At 43.3% G+C, this 16,851-nt stretch overlaps 1 protein-coding gene across 1 annotated transcript in view; it reads right to left on the bottom strand.

Moving 5' to 3' along the window:
- Positions 1–16,851, bottom strand: part of TFCP2L1 (transcription factor CP2 like 1) — a 35,331-nt gene that overhangs the window by 13,575 nt on the left and 4,905 nt on the right. Inside the window, exons 3-7 of the mRNA XM_063161792.1 lie at positions 4,734–4,810; positions 3,064–3,169; positions 2,710–2,816; positions 1,977–2,129; positions 993–1,103 (exon numbers count right to left, since the gene is read on the bottom strand). Of these exons, the coding sequence (XP_063017862.1) occupies positions 993–1,103; positions 1,977–2,129; positions 2,710–2,816; positions 3,064–3,169; positions 4,734–4,810 (554 nt within the window). The remainder of the gene's footprint in view (positions 1–992; positions 1,104–1,976; positions 2,130–2,709; positions 2,817–3,063; positions 3,170–4,733; positions 4,811–16,851) is intronic.

Below are 16,851 nucleotides of genomic sequence, written 5' to 3'. Positions count from 1 at the left end.
AAAGACAGCAAGTGTAGCTTTGGAGCTTTATCATCTCCACAAACATTAGCAAATGTTTTATAATCTCCACAAGCACTGGCAAATATTTAACTCTTTGGCAACCCACATTTCCCCATGCAATATGTCAAAGTGCATCAGAGCTCACAGGGAGAGTCTGGGATCTGCCAACTCAGTAGAATTAGGTCTGTCAATCAGAAAACATGCTGGTTGCTCCTGGCAACATGAGGAAAATGGAGTGGGAGAGATTGGCTCTCACAAAAAGGAAGTTGATTTAAAATTAAGAATAATTAACGTCATTTTTGGAAGTCCAGCAAGCTGCTCCAAAAAAAAGAAGAACTAAATCAAATAACAAGTCAATCCCATAGGGAGGCTGAACAACACTTCTAAATCTCTTGAGTCCTGTTGCTGACTAATTCTACAGCCTATGGTAAGTTTATACAAACATCTTAGTAATGACAGGGAGGGGCAGAAACACACACAACTCTACACCAGATGCATCAGAACATAAGACAAGATATTCCTAGAGTACAACCCAAAATCTTGCATGTAACAACAGCTTCATAGGCACACTCACAGAAAAACAGATTAATAATTTAATCAGACAGCCTATTCATCTGCTCAAGTGTCCCATCTTCAACATGAGCTTTTGCCAAGCAGTTCTGAAAAAAAGACAGACAACTGTATTTTCATACAATGGGCACCTGAGGACCATGACAAGTGCCCAGGAGCACAGTGGTGAAAACTGAGAAAGTTGTTGTTTCGGTTTTTTTTTAAAGCCAGGCTCCTAAGGGTTACAGTTTATACCCCAAGACAAACTTTGGCACCTTTCATAAATTTCAGCAGTGAGTCATTTTATAATTTTGCTTCACTCTCAGTTTCACTCAGATCTGAGCACACATGTCTCCACAAGACAATCTCCAGGGCTCAGATGCTGTTTTCTTTTAAATTTATCTCCCAACATGATGTAGTATGATGTGTCTAAAACACTTTACCTCTGTGAGAATAGTTGTCTCATAGGAAGGCTGATACTTCTCCTTCTCTTGGGTGGTCTTCTTTTCCATTTTTTCCCTGTCAGTCTTCTGTTTTCTGTCTGCTCCTTTAGGCTATAAGTACAAGCACAGGCTCTCCCTTATGCCAAGCATTACTAGTTTGGAGACAGAGGCCAACAGATTTATCTAATCTGTTCACAAAAGCCTCCTTAAGATTTACATGCATTCTACATATGAAACAAGATCAGATCTGCATTTTCTAGACAAAAGAATTAATCAAGCATCCCTACTGTTTCTGTACATCCACCACTGATGCCTATTGCAATTCTGAAACAGACTGACCACAGCCCTGAGATGCGATTCCAACAACTTCAGTCCGTAAGTTATGCACCTCAACTGGCATTTGTAGCATCTTTCCAGAAACAGGAAAGACACTGCTCACAGGAACAAACTGGAGCAGCAGATCCCTTGAGCAAACAGGCCTATGGAGAGTTTGTGGTTAAGTAGCTATAGGTCTGCCATGCCTGGATTAGGAGCTTCACAGATGCTTGTTCTCTGAACCTTTTTCTCCTCCAGGTACCACAGAGACAAACTGTGCTGCAACAACAACCAAAAGGTATTTAAGATCTCCACAATAAAATTTTATTGTTCATGGAAGGTTCAAACAAAGAAACTGAAGATGCCCTAACGCCTTGATTGCCTAGGAGCATCAAAACACACTGGATATCCCAAATATGTCAATATTTTTGTAGTGTTTGAGGTGCAACAGACTGGCACAAGTCTTGGTGCAACGTTTCAACTAGAATTACTGTGTAGGTCAGTGTTTATAGCAAAATGTGCACAGGAGTCCTGTTTAAGATCTTAAGCATACCCAGTTAAAAGTCTGTTCTTTTACGTCAATATTTGCATCACTCCTATACCACCTGAAATCTTTGCATGTTCCTGTGCCTTAATCTAGTTGATGACAAAGCCGAAACTACCTCATACCTTGAACACTTTGATCTGGCAGCTTGCAGAATGCAAGTGTTCTGTGTATTCACCATTTTCATTCTGCTTAAAGGTGTCGATTTGCACCCGGAAGGGCACCCCCTTCTCTCCTCCATGTTTCCGTGGAGTAAACTCTGTGCTGATGCAATGTACCTGGCAAAACAGAAACTGTGCTCATCTCTGGAGACAGCTGGAACCTGTGCTCATCTGAATTTCAGATACTGCCTGAACATGAAGTTTTGGCTCCTCGCAAAAACCTAAGAGGCAGAAGAGCTTGTATGTTTTCATTTCTGTTCCTTTCGACAAAATAATCAGAACAAGCAGTTCAGAAAGAAACAGGGCATCAGGAAAAGCATCCTTTAATTAAATCCCTCATTTAGATTAAAAACAGATTGTTGATGCTCAGAATGAGAAACAGTCATGAAAGAGGAAAGATAGGAAAACAGGTAATGAACAGTTTTCTCAAAACAAAACCTATGCTTAGAAAGCAACATCCGTGTCTGAGTACTTTTTTAAAGAAAATCCTGGCAGTAGCAGGTAGTACTCCGACATTAACAAGTAGCCAGCAAACTGATTTAGCGAGTATCCTACAAATTAATTACACATGATTATCACAAGTTAGTAATTATCATTACCACTCTTCTCTATTGTTCATGTACTGGCTATTTTGTCTCCCAGGTCTTTAAAAGATATCTAACCATTGTATTTAGCAGAATATTGACTTATCTCTTACCTGAATGAATGCTGAAGCCCTCTTTGATGGATCCCAGAGAAATTCAACAGTGTTCAACTGGGTCGGGCTAGCCCTGGGATCCAAGATACCAACTGACAGCGGGATATCTGTAGAAGAAAACCCCTAAAATTTTAAAAATATTAAATTGAAGAAGAGAAAGCATTTCCATACCATCAGAACATGCATGTGAAAGCAAATCCATCACAGACAGCTCTACTTGGGACCTATAGTGCTAGATCTCTTTCCCTCCCAAAGACATACAGGATTCTTAGGAAACCTAAACACTCATGCAAACACTGCATGCGCCACTCATGTCCCCAGCAGAGCAGAGGTGCCACAATGAAATAGCCTCACCTATATCAAGGATGCGGTCCCCAGGCCGACTCCACCTCCAGCCCTCGAGCTGCTGATGCTCCGTGTACTGCAGGCGGCGGTCGTGGAAAACCACACGAATTATACTCTGTTAAAAAAAGACAGCAGCATGAGCAATGGCATCCAGAACCCTCTCTCAAGATGACTTTGGTTTTCCAGAGTAGAAGCAAAAGCTGATCTGTTATGCTTCTCACCCCCATTGATGAGGAGAGTAGAAGGGTCCCCCTAAGAGACCCATCATCATGGGTATCAAATTCCTAAGGGACCCCTGAGAGAGAAACACACTTCCCCCTTCACAGGGCACATCTTACAGGAGTAACCGAGCCCTGTACAGCTTTCTGGGATTCACTCTGGAATTCACTATAGCAATGTCCACCTCATCTTAGGTGTCATGGCATGTAAACATCACTATTTTGCCTCAACACCAAAAAAGGCTCATATGGGGGTAATATTTAATGAGTTTGTACCATGTCCCAACCCCAGTATATCCCATTGTGATATGCAAATGTGGAAGTCAGCTCACCTGTCCCAGTGGAGCTGACATGTCCAGACACCTTGTCAGTGGGAATTAAACTTTATTCCAGCCATTAGGAGCCAGTCATAGGATTTGCCCCAGAGTAGTGAAACAAGGGTAGGTAGAGTAGGAAAGCATCTGTAACAGCAGGCTGGTCTGCAATGGTGCAGCCATGCCAATCACTGAAGAAAAAAGGCTGGAATAAAGGCAATCCCCAGGGCAGACAAGTCCTAAGTACTCCTAACTGAAGCATTCTTTTGTATATTCACAGTGCTATACTTATATTAGTTAATGACCCCTAACATCCCAGTTTCTCAAGCCCACACTCTTGCTGGGCACTTCTGTATCAAGTGAGTGAGAAATTTTTGCCAGTGAACCTGAGAAATGCCTAAATCAAACCCTAGCTTCAAGATGCAAACATGCCGCAGTGGGAACACCTGCAAAATTGGAATCCCAATCCACATACTACCTGAAATGGGCCAAAAGACAAAGAGAGAATGGCCTAAACTTGGACAACAAATCCAAATTGGAATACTAATTTTGCAACTAGTTCCCACTTCTCAAAGGAAATCCTGAGGCAGAAAGTCAAGAATTGAAGGTTGGATCCAGAACCAGGGTCCAGACCAATGTTTTTGAATTTGAACTGTTTTGGCAGTGGAGGAAACAACAGGAAAAAGTCCCCCAAACCAAATGATCAAGTTCTATATGTTCATCATTATGCTCATTACCAAAGTAAACTGGACCTATACAGAATCAGCCTGGCAGAACTATGTAAACACCTGGGCCCTCCATTTGTCACGTAACAACCCAGGCATGCTGCTGTGATTCAGCAGGGAGACAAGTCTGCCTCTCCACAGCTTTGACCGTATTCACCACTGAACTTTGGGATTCCCCTGAACCCAATATTCATAGTGAAACTCTGGGGTCATGATCACAAATAGAATAAAGGTCACCCTGAAGCCCTGCAAAGCCAAGCTGCATAGTCCCATGAAACTAGCACTCAACAACTCCATCACCCCTGCTTCCATTAAAAACAATGGCAAAGTGCTTTCCATTGTCTCAGTGGGAGCAAGGTCAGGCCCTTCATTAAAGGCTGTATGTAGTAGCAGGAAGAAAAGAAATCTATGTTTCTCCTTACCTTTACATATTTTGTGTTTAAATCTTGAAACTCTCCCAATTTCCTATTCTCAAGTAGACGGATTTCATAAGACTGACCTAGAGTTTAAGGAAACATTTCCAAGGTGTTTAATATGTTGTAGCAATGAGAGAGTCATGCTGGCATTTATGTGGCTGATAAAGCAAACGTTTGATCAGGGAAAGCTTATTTTTGCTAACATAATGCATTTGCCCCAGTAATCGACAGGCACTAAAGCACAGCAGAAATCTGAGGGGAAGGTTTGCCTTTTGGCAGCTAAAAGCTCTCCATTAGGGCATCAATTATAGCTGTCTCTCGAGGCTGCTGTGGTTTTCTGGTCACCCTCCAGAATGTCACCGGGGTGCTTGAGGCAGTTGTCCCCCTGTGCCACATGGCTGTAACAGCACTGCCTCTGCCTGTCCCTTCTGCCAAAGCAATGGTTGTGTGAAGAGGTGCTGGCACAACAGGTCCAGGAACAGTTCTGCAGAGGATGGCAACTGGGGAAAATCTTGCAATCCTCAGGGAGCAGTCAGGCCTGTAAGTGTTTTGGTGAACTACAAAAAAAAAAGTTTCATAAGGCCTGGAAAGTCGCTGCCAAGGGCATAAATATTCCTCCAGACTGGTGTGGAGGCAGCAATGGGTATTACAGCATGTGCAAGGACCAGTTCCAGGAAGGGAATACACACTCCCATCACCCCACCACCACCCTCACATAAGGAATTTAGTCAATTCAACAGAATTCAGCTAACTGGTTTATGAAATAACATCTCTTCAAGGCTGACAGCAGACAAAGGAGGCTGATGTCTCAACACCTTACACACAGAAATGACTAAGACAGTACAAATGCTCACTGTACTACACCAAGTCTTTACAATAAGCCTGCAACCAGTACCAAGGCAGGGTAGGATCATTAGGATTAATGGAGCATATGTGTACCTTATGGCTAGCTTTTCTTGTTCATCTTGCTATCCTCCCTTTTCCTGAAAAATGCACAGGGTAGGACAAGGCAGGCACCAAGGAGCAGACCAGTTTGGTTTTTCTGGCTCAACCAGTATCTCTGCAGAACTGGCCCTGCAGAAAACTGCAAAGCAGATCTATCTCCCTCTAAGCAGCTTCTACCAGCAGAGACAAAAATGCTGAATTTTCAGATCTGGATTTAGAAATGGGAAACTTATGACAGCAGATGTGTCAGAAAGGCAGACTGCCTTTTGAGAATCCCACCTGCATGGGCACAGACTATATCCACAGAGCACAGAGATAATTGTGCTTATTCAGCTGGCTGGCAGATAGCAAAAAGAAAAAAAAGGAAGGACAAAAGAGGCCATACTGAAGCCCCAAATGTTTGCACAACAGCCCTACTTATGTTAGTAGGAGTTCTGCAAACAGGAAATGACCCCTGAATCCAGCAAGTGACTGAGGGCATGGGGAGAGCAGAGAATAAACCACATGAAGTACCAAAATAACCAAGGCAACATGCACCGATCTTTACCCATCTCCTGGCACATGAGTAAAACAAATTACAACAGGGACCTGCCTCTGAAGACTGCTAGACAACAAAAGTGGATTTTGTAAACCACAGTCCTGAAATTGAGGTCTTCCACACTTAAACTCACAAGACTTTCCAATGCTTCCATTGATACATGTTAATATTGTTCACCTGGCAAATTTTAGAGATATGTACAGCATCAATTCTGTTATACTAGCATAAAAAACATCAAGGTCAGGTTAAAAAAAATGGATTTCTCTCAGAATCATTGAAAAGACCCTTTAGACCATCAAGTCCAACCATTAACCTAGGAATGCCAGGTTCATCACTAAAACATGTCCCCAAGTGCCACATCTGCTGGGCTATGTACTTGTATGTGCTGTACATGTTTATCTATGTTGGCTGCTCAGTGGTTCACTCTGGAGATACACTTCAGCTACAGAGTGATCCAGTTCATCATCTTGAACCCATTCACACAGCCAAGTATCCCTTGCACTTACAGTTCATTCCCATGCAGATATGAGGCTAATTAATCATTACAGAATATTAATTTAGGTTTTGAAAGCAAGAGACAATAAAAGACATCTGTGACTGTACTCAGGGGTAACAAGGACAGTGAAATGCAGTGGTATGAGCTGTGCTATGGAGGAAGGCAGTAGTCAAACCAGAAGCATTGTCAGCCATTCAGCAAGTATCTCAGGAATGAGCAGGTTTTTGGGACACCCTTGTGCACTGATACACTCTCGCTCTTTGGTCAGCCTGATCTGCTTATCTTCAGTTACAATGAGACAAAAGAAAAGAACGGGTATAAAAGCATCATCCATATTCCTTTCAAACTAGCATCAAGCACTCAAAAACTCTGCAGCATGCCATCTCTGACCCCTTGCAGGGATAGGGGCAGAATTGCAGCCTGGAATGCAGTAGGCACCACACATCTCCACCTGACAGGAGCGATTCACCTTGGAGGGAGTCAGAAACCGATCCTGCAGACCAGTGAAATAGAAACTGCAGTGTAGACAGAGTTAATATTAAACAGAAAGCCAAAGAGGAAATAACATGCTTTGATCAAAGATATATGGGTCATCTGATGGAAGCCCTGGAATGCAGTTTCTGCCATGAAAAGCCTCAATCAAAATGGTATTTTATGCTAACTGCTTTCCCCTTGAACTCTGAATGTTTAACTTGAGTTACTACATGATTATCAAACAAGACTGCTCCCAGCCAAGCTTCAGAAAACATGAGGGTATTTTCCCCTCTCTGTGAAACACTGTCAGTGAGAATTTGGTCCCAATTACTCAAAGTTCCCTTATCTATCCATCTTCTGGTAGTGGTTTTTAATTTATTCTCTTAAAGCTTTCTAGCAAATTCATTGCTTTGTGGCTTATGGTACCCAGAATTTATTAGCATGGACAGCATTCAGATACTTGTACTTTTATAGCACCAAACTGCTTGGGCTATACTTTTTCCTTGGAAAATACCTTCCAAACCTTGTTCACCCTGTATTTTCCACTATTGCTACCAGCAAAACTAGTGAAATGGTGAATTACAATCTCAGCCCTGCAATTATTACTGTAAAGAAAAAAGGCTCTAAAGAATGACCACTTGGATGTTGGAAAACAAAATCCCCTTGTAAAATAAAGAAAATAATAGCAATCTAACCTGAAGGAAGCTGAACTCCCCCTGGCGTCAAAGAGGGCAAAGAAGTCACACAAGGCTCTGATAGATCATTTATAAATCCTGCACCGCTGACTCACCAGCACGAGCAGGCACACACTGACAGTTTTCTGCTAAAACGAAATCTGTAACAGATCATTCTTAGTCAGGTGTCCAAATCTGTAAAGAAACATGTCTGAAAGTGTGATTAAACAATCTGCACTTCCAGCTCCCAAGTTAAAATACAACTAGCTAAGCCCAAAACAAAGCTGAAATACAGAGTTCCCCTATACTGAGTTTTTCCATGTGTCTCAGAGGGAAACACTGATTAATACCAGCGCTGAGATTTGATTGAACAGCCCATGCCAGGTGTAATACTGGGCACATGCACAGGGGCACCTAAAGCACTTCTGTCACCACCTGAAATGAAGGGGACACTTTGCAAGCAATCCCCAGCACAGCTGATGCTGCAGCAGCCTCCTGCACAACTGTGTGACCCTGTGCTCCCCTCACTCACCACAATCCTTCTCCCCTACCTCAGGCAGAGAACAGGACAGTAATAACACTCAGAAAACCACAACACATTCCTGAGATGCTGTTTGTCTCCCAACTTCACTGAAAGCTTCAGGGGCACCAATAAAAACCCGGGCAAGTGACAATACACTGTAATTTCTATTTTAAATAGACATTTTCTGGGCAAAAGGAAATTCATGTAATCTCCTCCTAGGCTAGAGTTTGAGCAACTCACTTTACAAACTAAGTAGCACCCAGTAAAATAGTAACCACCCAGGTCCAGAGAGTTCCTGGTTCATAATTTATGAAGCAATTCTACCTATCTGAAGGAGGATTTATAGACTGCTTACATTTTCCAACTTGCATTGTCTTTGATAATTAACACACATTAAATATGGGCATGGCCACTTAATGTGGGGCCAGTAGAATTTAAAGTCAAGCACTTACTACAGATGAAAAATAATTCAGTTCAACACAGGAATGATATCACCTGCTCAAAAGGTACAAGTCTAACAGCTTACTGATTTCCATGGAATTTAGACAGCCACAGAAATTTTAGGCAATTTCTGATTGCCTAAAGATTATCACTATTTCAAGCTCAAAGTTACATTTTGTTCAAATGTCATTTTACTACACAACCACAATATCCTGTTTGCTTTTCTTTGCTTTGGCGTTACATTTCAAGGGCCACTTGCACTATGCATTTTGTGGTTTTCTGCACAATACACCGATACAATACACTCATTTCCAATTAGGATGCTGATGTTCCAGGCTGATATGACTCAGGCCTTACTTAATCTAACAAAGTAGCCTTTCCAGAAATTAATTAAACCCTAACCTTTGAATCAGCAATATCCCCAACAAAAGTCTGCAGAAAAGGGAAAAAAAGCCCCAAAAAACAACAGTGTCCTCTTTCTCAGAATGTATCCACATAGCACTAGACAAAACCAGCCTGGAAACTGTTTGATTATTAAGCCAAGCCAATAAAAATTCCATTTAGCAACTTTATATGGACATCCTAAAGAGCGCACAGATAAAGGCAAAGGAATGCTGACAGTCAAATGCACCATGCAGAAGGAGGGGGAGGGAAGAAAAGCCCCAAGCATTTATCATACCAAACCAAAGAATATCCAGCAGGCCGGAGGATCACCTTTGAAACAGCAAAACACAACTATTCAGGGCATCAGGCACACACAAAGATTTTTCTGACAAGAAAGATTAATGAACCCTCAGGGTAATCACACAAGAGTGGCAGAGCTGGCATGTGAACTTGCATGCTTGATGACACACACCTTTTAGCCAGTCACAAGCTAAAATAAAAATTAGCATAAGACTTGCTCAAGTGTCCCATGTGTGGACACTCTGCAGGACAAGAAGCAAAAGCAGAACCCTCAATCCCTGAACCACAATGACAGTGAGATATTCTGCAGTTGCTTGCTGTAGCCTCATTTGACAAGATGCTGTAGATATTTATCCAGTGGATATTTTGAATTCACCAGCTACACAATAGGCCACCCTGGAAGTTCCCACTATGCTAGGAACATGGAAATCCTGCAAAGGAGGACAAGCTGTGGGCCAAGAAATGCAAAAGGAACACCAGAGTCCTTCTAACACTGCAGGCCCATCTTGCCCCACATCCCATCTTCAACACAGCAGCCAGAGATGGAGCAGGGTCAATAAAGCCAGCCTTTTCTTCCTTGCCATATCTTCTCAGCTTCTGGTATTCAGAGTCCAGATTGCATCTACATTGAGCTGCCCAGCCATGACCAATGCTCATTAACTCTTTTGTGTGGTCTCCTTCTGAATTTGCTTGTACTGTGGCCATCAGAACCACAATTTCCACACGCCTTGCTTTAGCACTGACAGTCTTGGCCTTCACCTGCCTCCTGCCTCTCCCCTTGCACAAAGCTCCCTTAGCTCCACCATGTTTTGGTACCCAGGAGTTCAACACTGAGGATTCCTGCTCTGCTTGCCCCTACCATCAGGGCAGCAGTGCTACAGGAACACAGCACAGCAATCCAACTCCTAATTCTACCACCACACCACAGAGCTTCACCCTCATTATGTCCCTTTTATGTTTTTCCTCCTTTTACAATGTGCCCCAACTCAAGGGGGTTTTTTCTTGCCCCCTTTTTCTACTTCCCTACCTCTTTCTTGTGGGAAAGCCAAAGAGCTGCAGGAAAATTTCACTGCTCATTTACTATATGAACATTTTTCTGAGTCCTACTCTCCACAGACTTTTGAAGACGGTCTATTTTACAGTGGTGACACTTCATAGCTAACAGGCACTAACAGAAACACTCCTCATTTACAATGGTTTCCACTCAAGAGAGGGAGGTGCATTTAAATCCCCAAAGTCTCACTTTGAATCAAGGACACAAAACAAGCCAGTGGACACAAAAACTCTTCTAGTTGCTAACTTCACTGTGTGCACTTGGGCTTCTTTTGCCTAGACTTCCACTTGATCTCACCTTAGCTAAACCATGTTATAAACTTTGATTTTTAATACAAATTTAATACAAAGTGAAAAAATTATGGACCTCCAGTGGCTGAAAAGGCTGAAAAAATACCTACCCTGTGAAAATCATTTCTTCCTGTACTTCCACTTCTTTAGCATGTACTTGAAACACCCAGGATTATCTTAGTCACATCTGTCCAGCTCAGAAAACCTCAACCCTCTCTGTGTAAGTAAAAAATACAGGCTTTTTCTGGTTTCAACCTGTTTTAAGTCAATTTGGACAACAGGTTTTATAGCTTTGAAGGAGTAGCTTTGTGTGTAATATTTACTTGAGTTTCAGATAACTAAAATGAATGGTCCTGGGTGAGGGTGCTGATGAGGGATGCAGAGGAGCTGAGGATGACTCCTGACCCCACCTAGCAGCTCCCTCAGATGCCCCCAGGTTAAGTCCCTTCCTCCACCACATTTCTGCAATAGGAAACTGGGAGAAGCCAGTCCCACTCCCACCCATGGCTGCTCAATCAGGCTGCCACCACAGGGCAGGGAAGGGCATGGGATCAAAGCTGAATGTACCTTCCACACAAACGTGGCACCAAGCTGGGACAGGAGGAATTTCACTGCTTGCTGTCTAGTTTCAGGGACACATAATAAATGCTTCATAGGAAGCAAATAGGAAGGAAAAAAAAAAAAAAAAAAAAAGGTGCTTTTTTTTCCCCCTACGTCTTATGGAAAAAAAAGTATGGTCTGTTATAAAAATGTATATTATTCCTACAAAAACAGCTAATCAGGTCAAACCTACAGTATTTCTCAAGCTTCTTACTACTACCTAAAATGTGAACTTTTAGGGCACAAATTAGAGGAGGCTAATTGGAAAACTTCTATATCACCTCACATTGACAGTAATATTCACACAAATATCAAATCCTGTAAAATCAGAGGCAAAAAATTCTTTGTCATAATTAAAGGAATCTCAAATAGATATGGATAATGAGGTAAAGTAAAAAAATCATGTGGGATATCAGGCAAAAATCTTCCCAATATTTTCATACTTCTTACTCTACTCTGAGGAACTTCTGAGCACTCCCTTTTTTCACAGATATTGAAGATTTATGGGGGAACAAAATGCAGTCTAGGGGCTTCCAGTAGGATTTGTGCACAGGCTACAATCCAGCAAGCTCACAATCCCGTTTGAATTTCATCCAGATGTTAGCAACAGAAGAAAGGATTACAAAAAGAATGGAAAACAGCCTCTTGGTTAAAAGGCAACCGAGATTCTAGCTTCCTCGGGACAACAGAAGTCAGATGCTCTACTTACACAGAGGTGCCCTGTCATCTGAAGCAAGATTCATGGTGAGCTTTGGGATGGTGTGGTTTGGAGACAGGGTTGTTTATCCTGGGCTGCCAAGTGAAGACAGAGCTGCCAAACATATGGGGAAATTGCTTCTAGCACAATTAATGGCTTCAGCTGAGACACCAGAACCTACTCAGAGCTGTCTTCAAAGTCAGGCAGGAGACAAATTCCTTCTCCAAAGATGAAGTGCACCACAAGAACCAAAAACACCAAAAGCCACTTTCAGAAATGGGAAAGACAAATTAGCATTGTTAGCCATTTCATTTTTTAAGCCATCCAAACCCCAGAACAGAGTGGAAAGGGGTCAAGGAGCAGTACGGCATCCCATAACAATTAGGAAAAAGGATGCATGGGTGGGTGGGCAGGAACCAGGAGCACCTGGTACTCACAGTCCCAATGGCACAAAGCCACTGTTGTGCCTGTGATCTCAGGCAACGGTGGAATGTTTGTCCACATGGGAGAAGCCACCAGCAGCAGAGCTCCTACACATGCCCAGGGCCTGCTCAGTGATGGCAGTCACTGTTAGGAAAAGAGGTAGTCCTAGCACGGGACAAAGCAAAAATATCCCCATAAACAGAGCTATAATTAAACCAGAAGCACACCCAGCCAGAGCTGGTCACTCAGCTTTCTCTATACTACATTTAGGCAAGTAAAGAACCATTCCAGGAAAAGTATAAACATCCAGGCAGTTGCGACCCCATAAAAACTCAATTACGTAGGAGTTAACGTCAATATAAAACTGCTTTTTTAATTTACTGTAAAGCTCAGTGTTTAAAACTGGGTTCTCTTGCTGTAGATTAAGCAACCAAATTTGAGCTTTAGACTTTCTAAAGGAGGCAAAGGTTCTCTTCTTCCTCCTGCTGTAAGCAATTTCATCTCCTACTCAAACAATCAGGCATCTACTCCAAAGTATCCTCTTGCCCAGTGCTTCCTGCACCTTTCTTTGGAGAAGTAACCTGAGCACATCTGCAGTTGAGCTGAGGCAGGACAACACCTAACAGATTTAAATGCAGCACCATTTAAAATGTATCAATTTATGCACACACATCTTGAACCCGGATATATGCCTTGGCACCCTGGGGGTGAAATTTGGGCTTTTGTTTAGGTGTGACCCAGACTCAAGTCCATCATGAGGTTTATGAGGCATCATTTGCTAATGCACCTCTACAGCAACACTCCCAAAATCACAGGTTGTCTCAGATATTAGCGGGCTTCCCTCATGGCCTGGGTTTTTGGCTTGTTTGTCTTCTGAACTATGTAGGACTGGCACTAAGGCTGACTCCTGGTAGACACCATAATGGAGGGGTGTCCAGCCTTCCAAACCCTAGCCAGCTGTACACTAAAGTCTTTGCAGAGCCAAGAGCCACAAGTCACACACTGCAGATCGGGAGAGCTGAACGGAGCCCAAGGAAACTTTACAGGCAGATGACGGCAAAGTTACTGTGAAATACCTCTGGGACTCCGGGCTGGATCTCTCACACAGCTCTCAGTGACCTTCTGCCACCAAACTTAGCCTCCCTCTATTTGAAGTAATTACCATCTGAAGTTCTGAGCCAGCCCAACACTGGTCATGAAATAAAATCATGACTTGAACAGCTCACAGTCCACATGTGGTTCTGGCACTACAAGCTGATTCCCATGGGCAATGACTTTCAGGTTTTTGTGATTTTTCACATTTTGTTTTTCACAATAATGACTTTATTCCTCAACTTTATTAGCATTCAGATCTACTGTACACAGTGCTTGTTTCCTCCACATTCCTTCTGCGGCAATTTCTGGAACCACCTTTCGTTGCACCCAATTCTGTCCATGTTTGAAACTGGTTTCAGCCAGTCATGGTGAAACCACACCCCATATGACCATGGAATATGCACTGCATCAAGCCATCTTGCTGAAGCAGTGGTTTGTAATATGGTTGCTGGTTGATTGTTTGCTTGAAAATCCCTATCCACAAGAGACACTGAAACAGTGCTAAAAGGCAGGCTAGTTCCAGAAACGTTAGGATGTTTGTGCTGCAGACTTCTGGACAATGTAGTTCTGTTGACAGATGTGATCCCCAACCAAAGGAGAAATGCCAGCAGCAGTTTCCAGTGCAAGGACAGCACCTTTACCAGTCTCATGGACTGAAGGTGGAGTGGTATTGAGACACCTTACTAATAAGCCTGTACTTTGTCCCATCAGATGAGTAATCCTCCTGAGATCCAGTAAAGACCTCTTAATGAAGGAACTGCCCTAAGGATCAACAAACTAATACTGAGTTCAATTTGGCTCCAGTCTCCCAAGGAATGTGGGAAGGCAGGAGAGGAAAGAGATTGGGACTGACAAGTGTAATGAGTCAGTCTTTGGAAACCAAGCTACAGATCTAACTCTAGTTACCTCATTTACAGGCTGGTTCTAGAGTTGTGGCCAGAGAGCACTCATGGTTTCAAACCAGAGCAGACAAACTTGGGACTCTGCCACTGCTGAATGTCCCCAAGTCAACTTAACAGCTAAGCTCACTTCGTTATGCTCCCTCACAAATCCTTCCCCTGCCCCTTTGTGCAAACACTGCACTCTGGTTTCCAGTCCTCTCAGCCTCCCTCCTTGGGGAGAGTCCAGACCAAAGATCTCTTCCTCCTCAACACCACTGACCATCCCTCTAGGTCTATCCTGCACGAAGCAAGGCTCAAGAGAAGCCATTATGCTTCACAAGTCTGGAGCCCTCTCCCACCTGCACACAAACACAGCCACAGGACAGTCCTCCTTCCTAGCCAATATGAAGTCTTTTCAGACCCCACATGGAACTCTCCACTGATTCCTCTTCCATCTCTGCTACTCAACATGGCCTTCAGTTTGCTACCCAGTACTTCCAGCTTTCCACAGCCCATAGGTCAGGTCGGTCAGAGCTTTCTTCCATGCACTTCTGCATATGGACATTCCTGAGCTGGTCCACCCACCACCACTGGAACCTGTCACGTGTGGAGAATGTGTTCCAGGGCAGGAAGCAGAGCTGCTTCACAGTGACAAAAGGTCATAACTGAGTGGTGAAGAGCTAAAGCTGAGAAGGAACATTTGAACAGCAAGAATCACCTGGCAAGCAGAAAACCCCAAAGCCCTTACTCACAGTTTGAGAAAGCAACCACACTGGATGTGAATTGCTTTGTTGGGGCTGCTGGGACAGCCACTGTCTTTGTACCTACCTTACTACAAGCCAGCCATGACTGACACACAGGCAGGGCAGAGGGACATTCGTTAACGAAGTTACCCATTTGCTAAAGTAATCCATCACAACACTCAAGAAGGGAAGTCTTATGTAACAGTGCTTGGCCAATCCATGATAAACACAGAGGGAGGTTAAGGTGCAAGAGGTGTCCCTTTGCTTACAGCCAGCACAAGGTGATAAGGTACAAGGAATGGTCCTGAATTGCTTCATGAGATGTGGCACTGCAGCTGGGTCACAGTGCTTTGTAGTCAGCCAGTTCTTCTCCCATGCCACAAGCATTGGTTCCAGAAACTTCAGCTGCCTCGAGGTCCCCTTCACACACCTCCTCAAGCTCATAGAACATAACTCTACTAAGGGGATTCATTTTCTGACAGAGCCTTTTAATCCTCACCCCTTTTTAACCCATGGCAATGTTCTCACCAATAGCCCACTAACAGAAACTAGACAGCCCAGTTCAGCCCCTCTGCACAGCTCCTGCCAGCCCCATCCCTGCTTTGCTCCTCCAGGCCTGCCCACATTCATGCTCTTCTGTATTCTGCAAATACACATCCCACCTCGAGGGGTGAAAGATAGATGATGTCCAAGAAATGACAACAAAGCAGGAAGCACTGTCAAGATGTAACAGTAGACAACTCCTTGCAATAGTAAGCAGGACAAAGCCTAACACAACATGGTCTATATAAAAGGCAGTAACAGTCTCACTTTACAAAGGAAAACATGGATTGCTCCAGTCATGCAGTTTTTAAAAAACTCATGGTATTGCATTAAGAGTTGTCTAACTTTTTCCCTGCCAAGGTAGAAAAGTAGGCACTGCTTCAAGTATGCTAAAATATTTGGCTGTCAACAGATTTTCATTTTAAAAAATCTTTTATTCCAATAGGAAAGAATTGCGTTTCATAGGAAGACTGATCTCAATCTCTCAATTGATATGTCCCATTATAACCTCCTGGGATCTGCTGTGTTTAGATGACTAAATTGAGATGACAGTGTCACATATCCCAAGCATCTTTTGATCCTGAGAGACAGAACAGTGCCAGTTTACATGACAGGAAATACCTCGTTCCTTGGGTAGAGCCTGATCTTTCTGTGGGGGTTCTATGGGTCTACCAGCTGTCAACACAGATCCAGCAGCCAGCTGCACCTGAGCTCAGAGACCAAGGGAGGTCAGGGCTCTGATTTCTACCAGCATTAAGAGAAATCTATCCAGGGAGGCCTTTTTTACAGCCTGGCAGAAACTGAGTGAAAACGTGTTTTAGCATAATCTATGCATGGAGAGGTCTGATCCCCTCAAGACCCACGCACAGGAGGTGCCACAAAGCAACAGCCAAACACCAACCACAGATGTGTCTGCACAAATGCTGCCAAAGGGGGGAAAAGAAAAGAACACAGAGAAACAAAGTGTTTATCCAGGAGTATGAACCAGTCTGTGAGGTCGGCTATAGAGGACCTTGCTGCACT

Source organism: Melospiza melodia, chromosome 8 (assembly GCF_035770615.1).
Source record: "Melospiza melodia melodia isolate bMelMel2 chromosome 8, bMelMel2.pri, whole genome shotgun sequence".
NCBI lineage: Eukaryota > Metazoa > Chordata > Aves > Passeriformes > Passerellidae > Melospiza > Melospiza melodia.
This window is presented reverse-complemented; position numbering and strand designations above follow the sequence as displayed.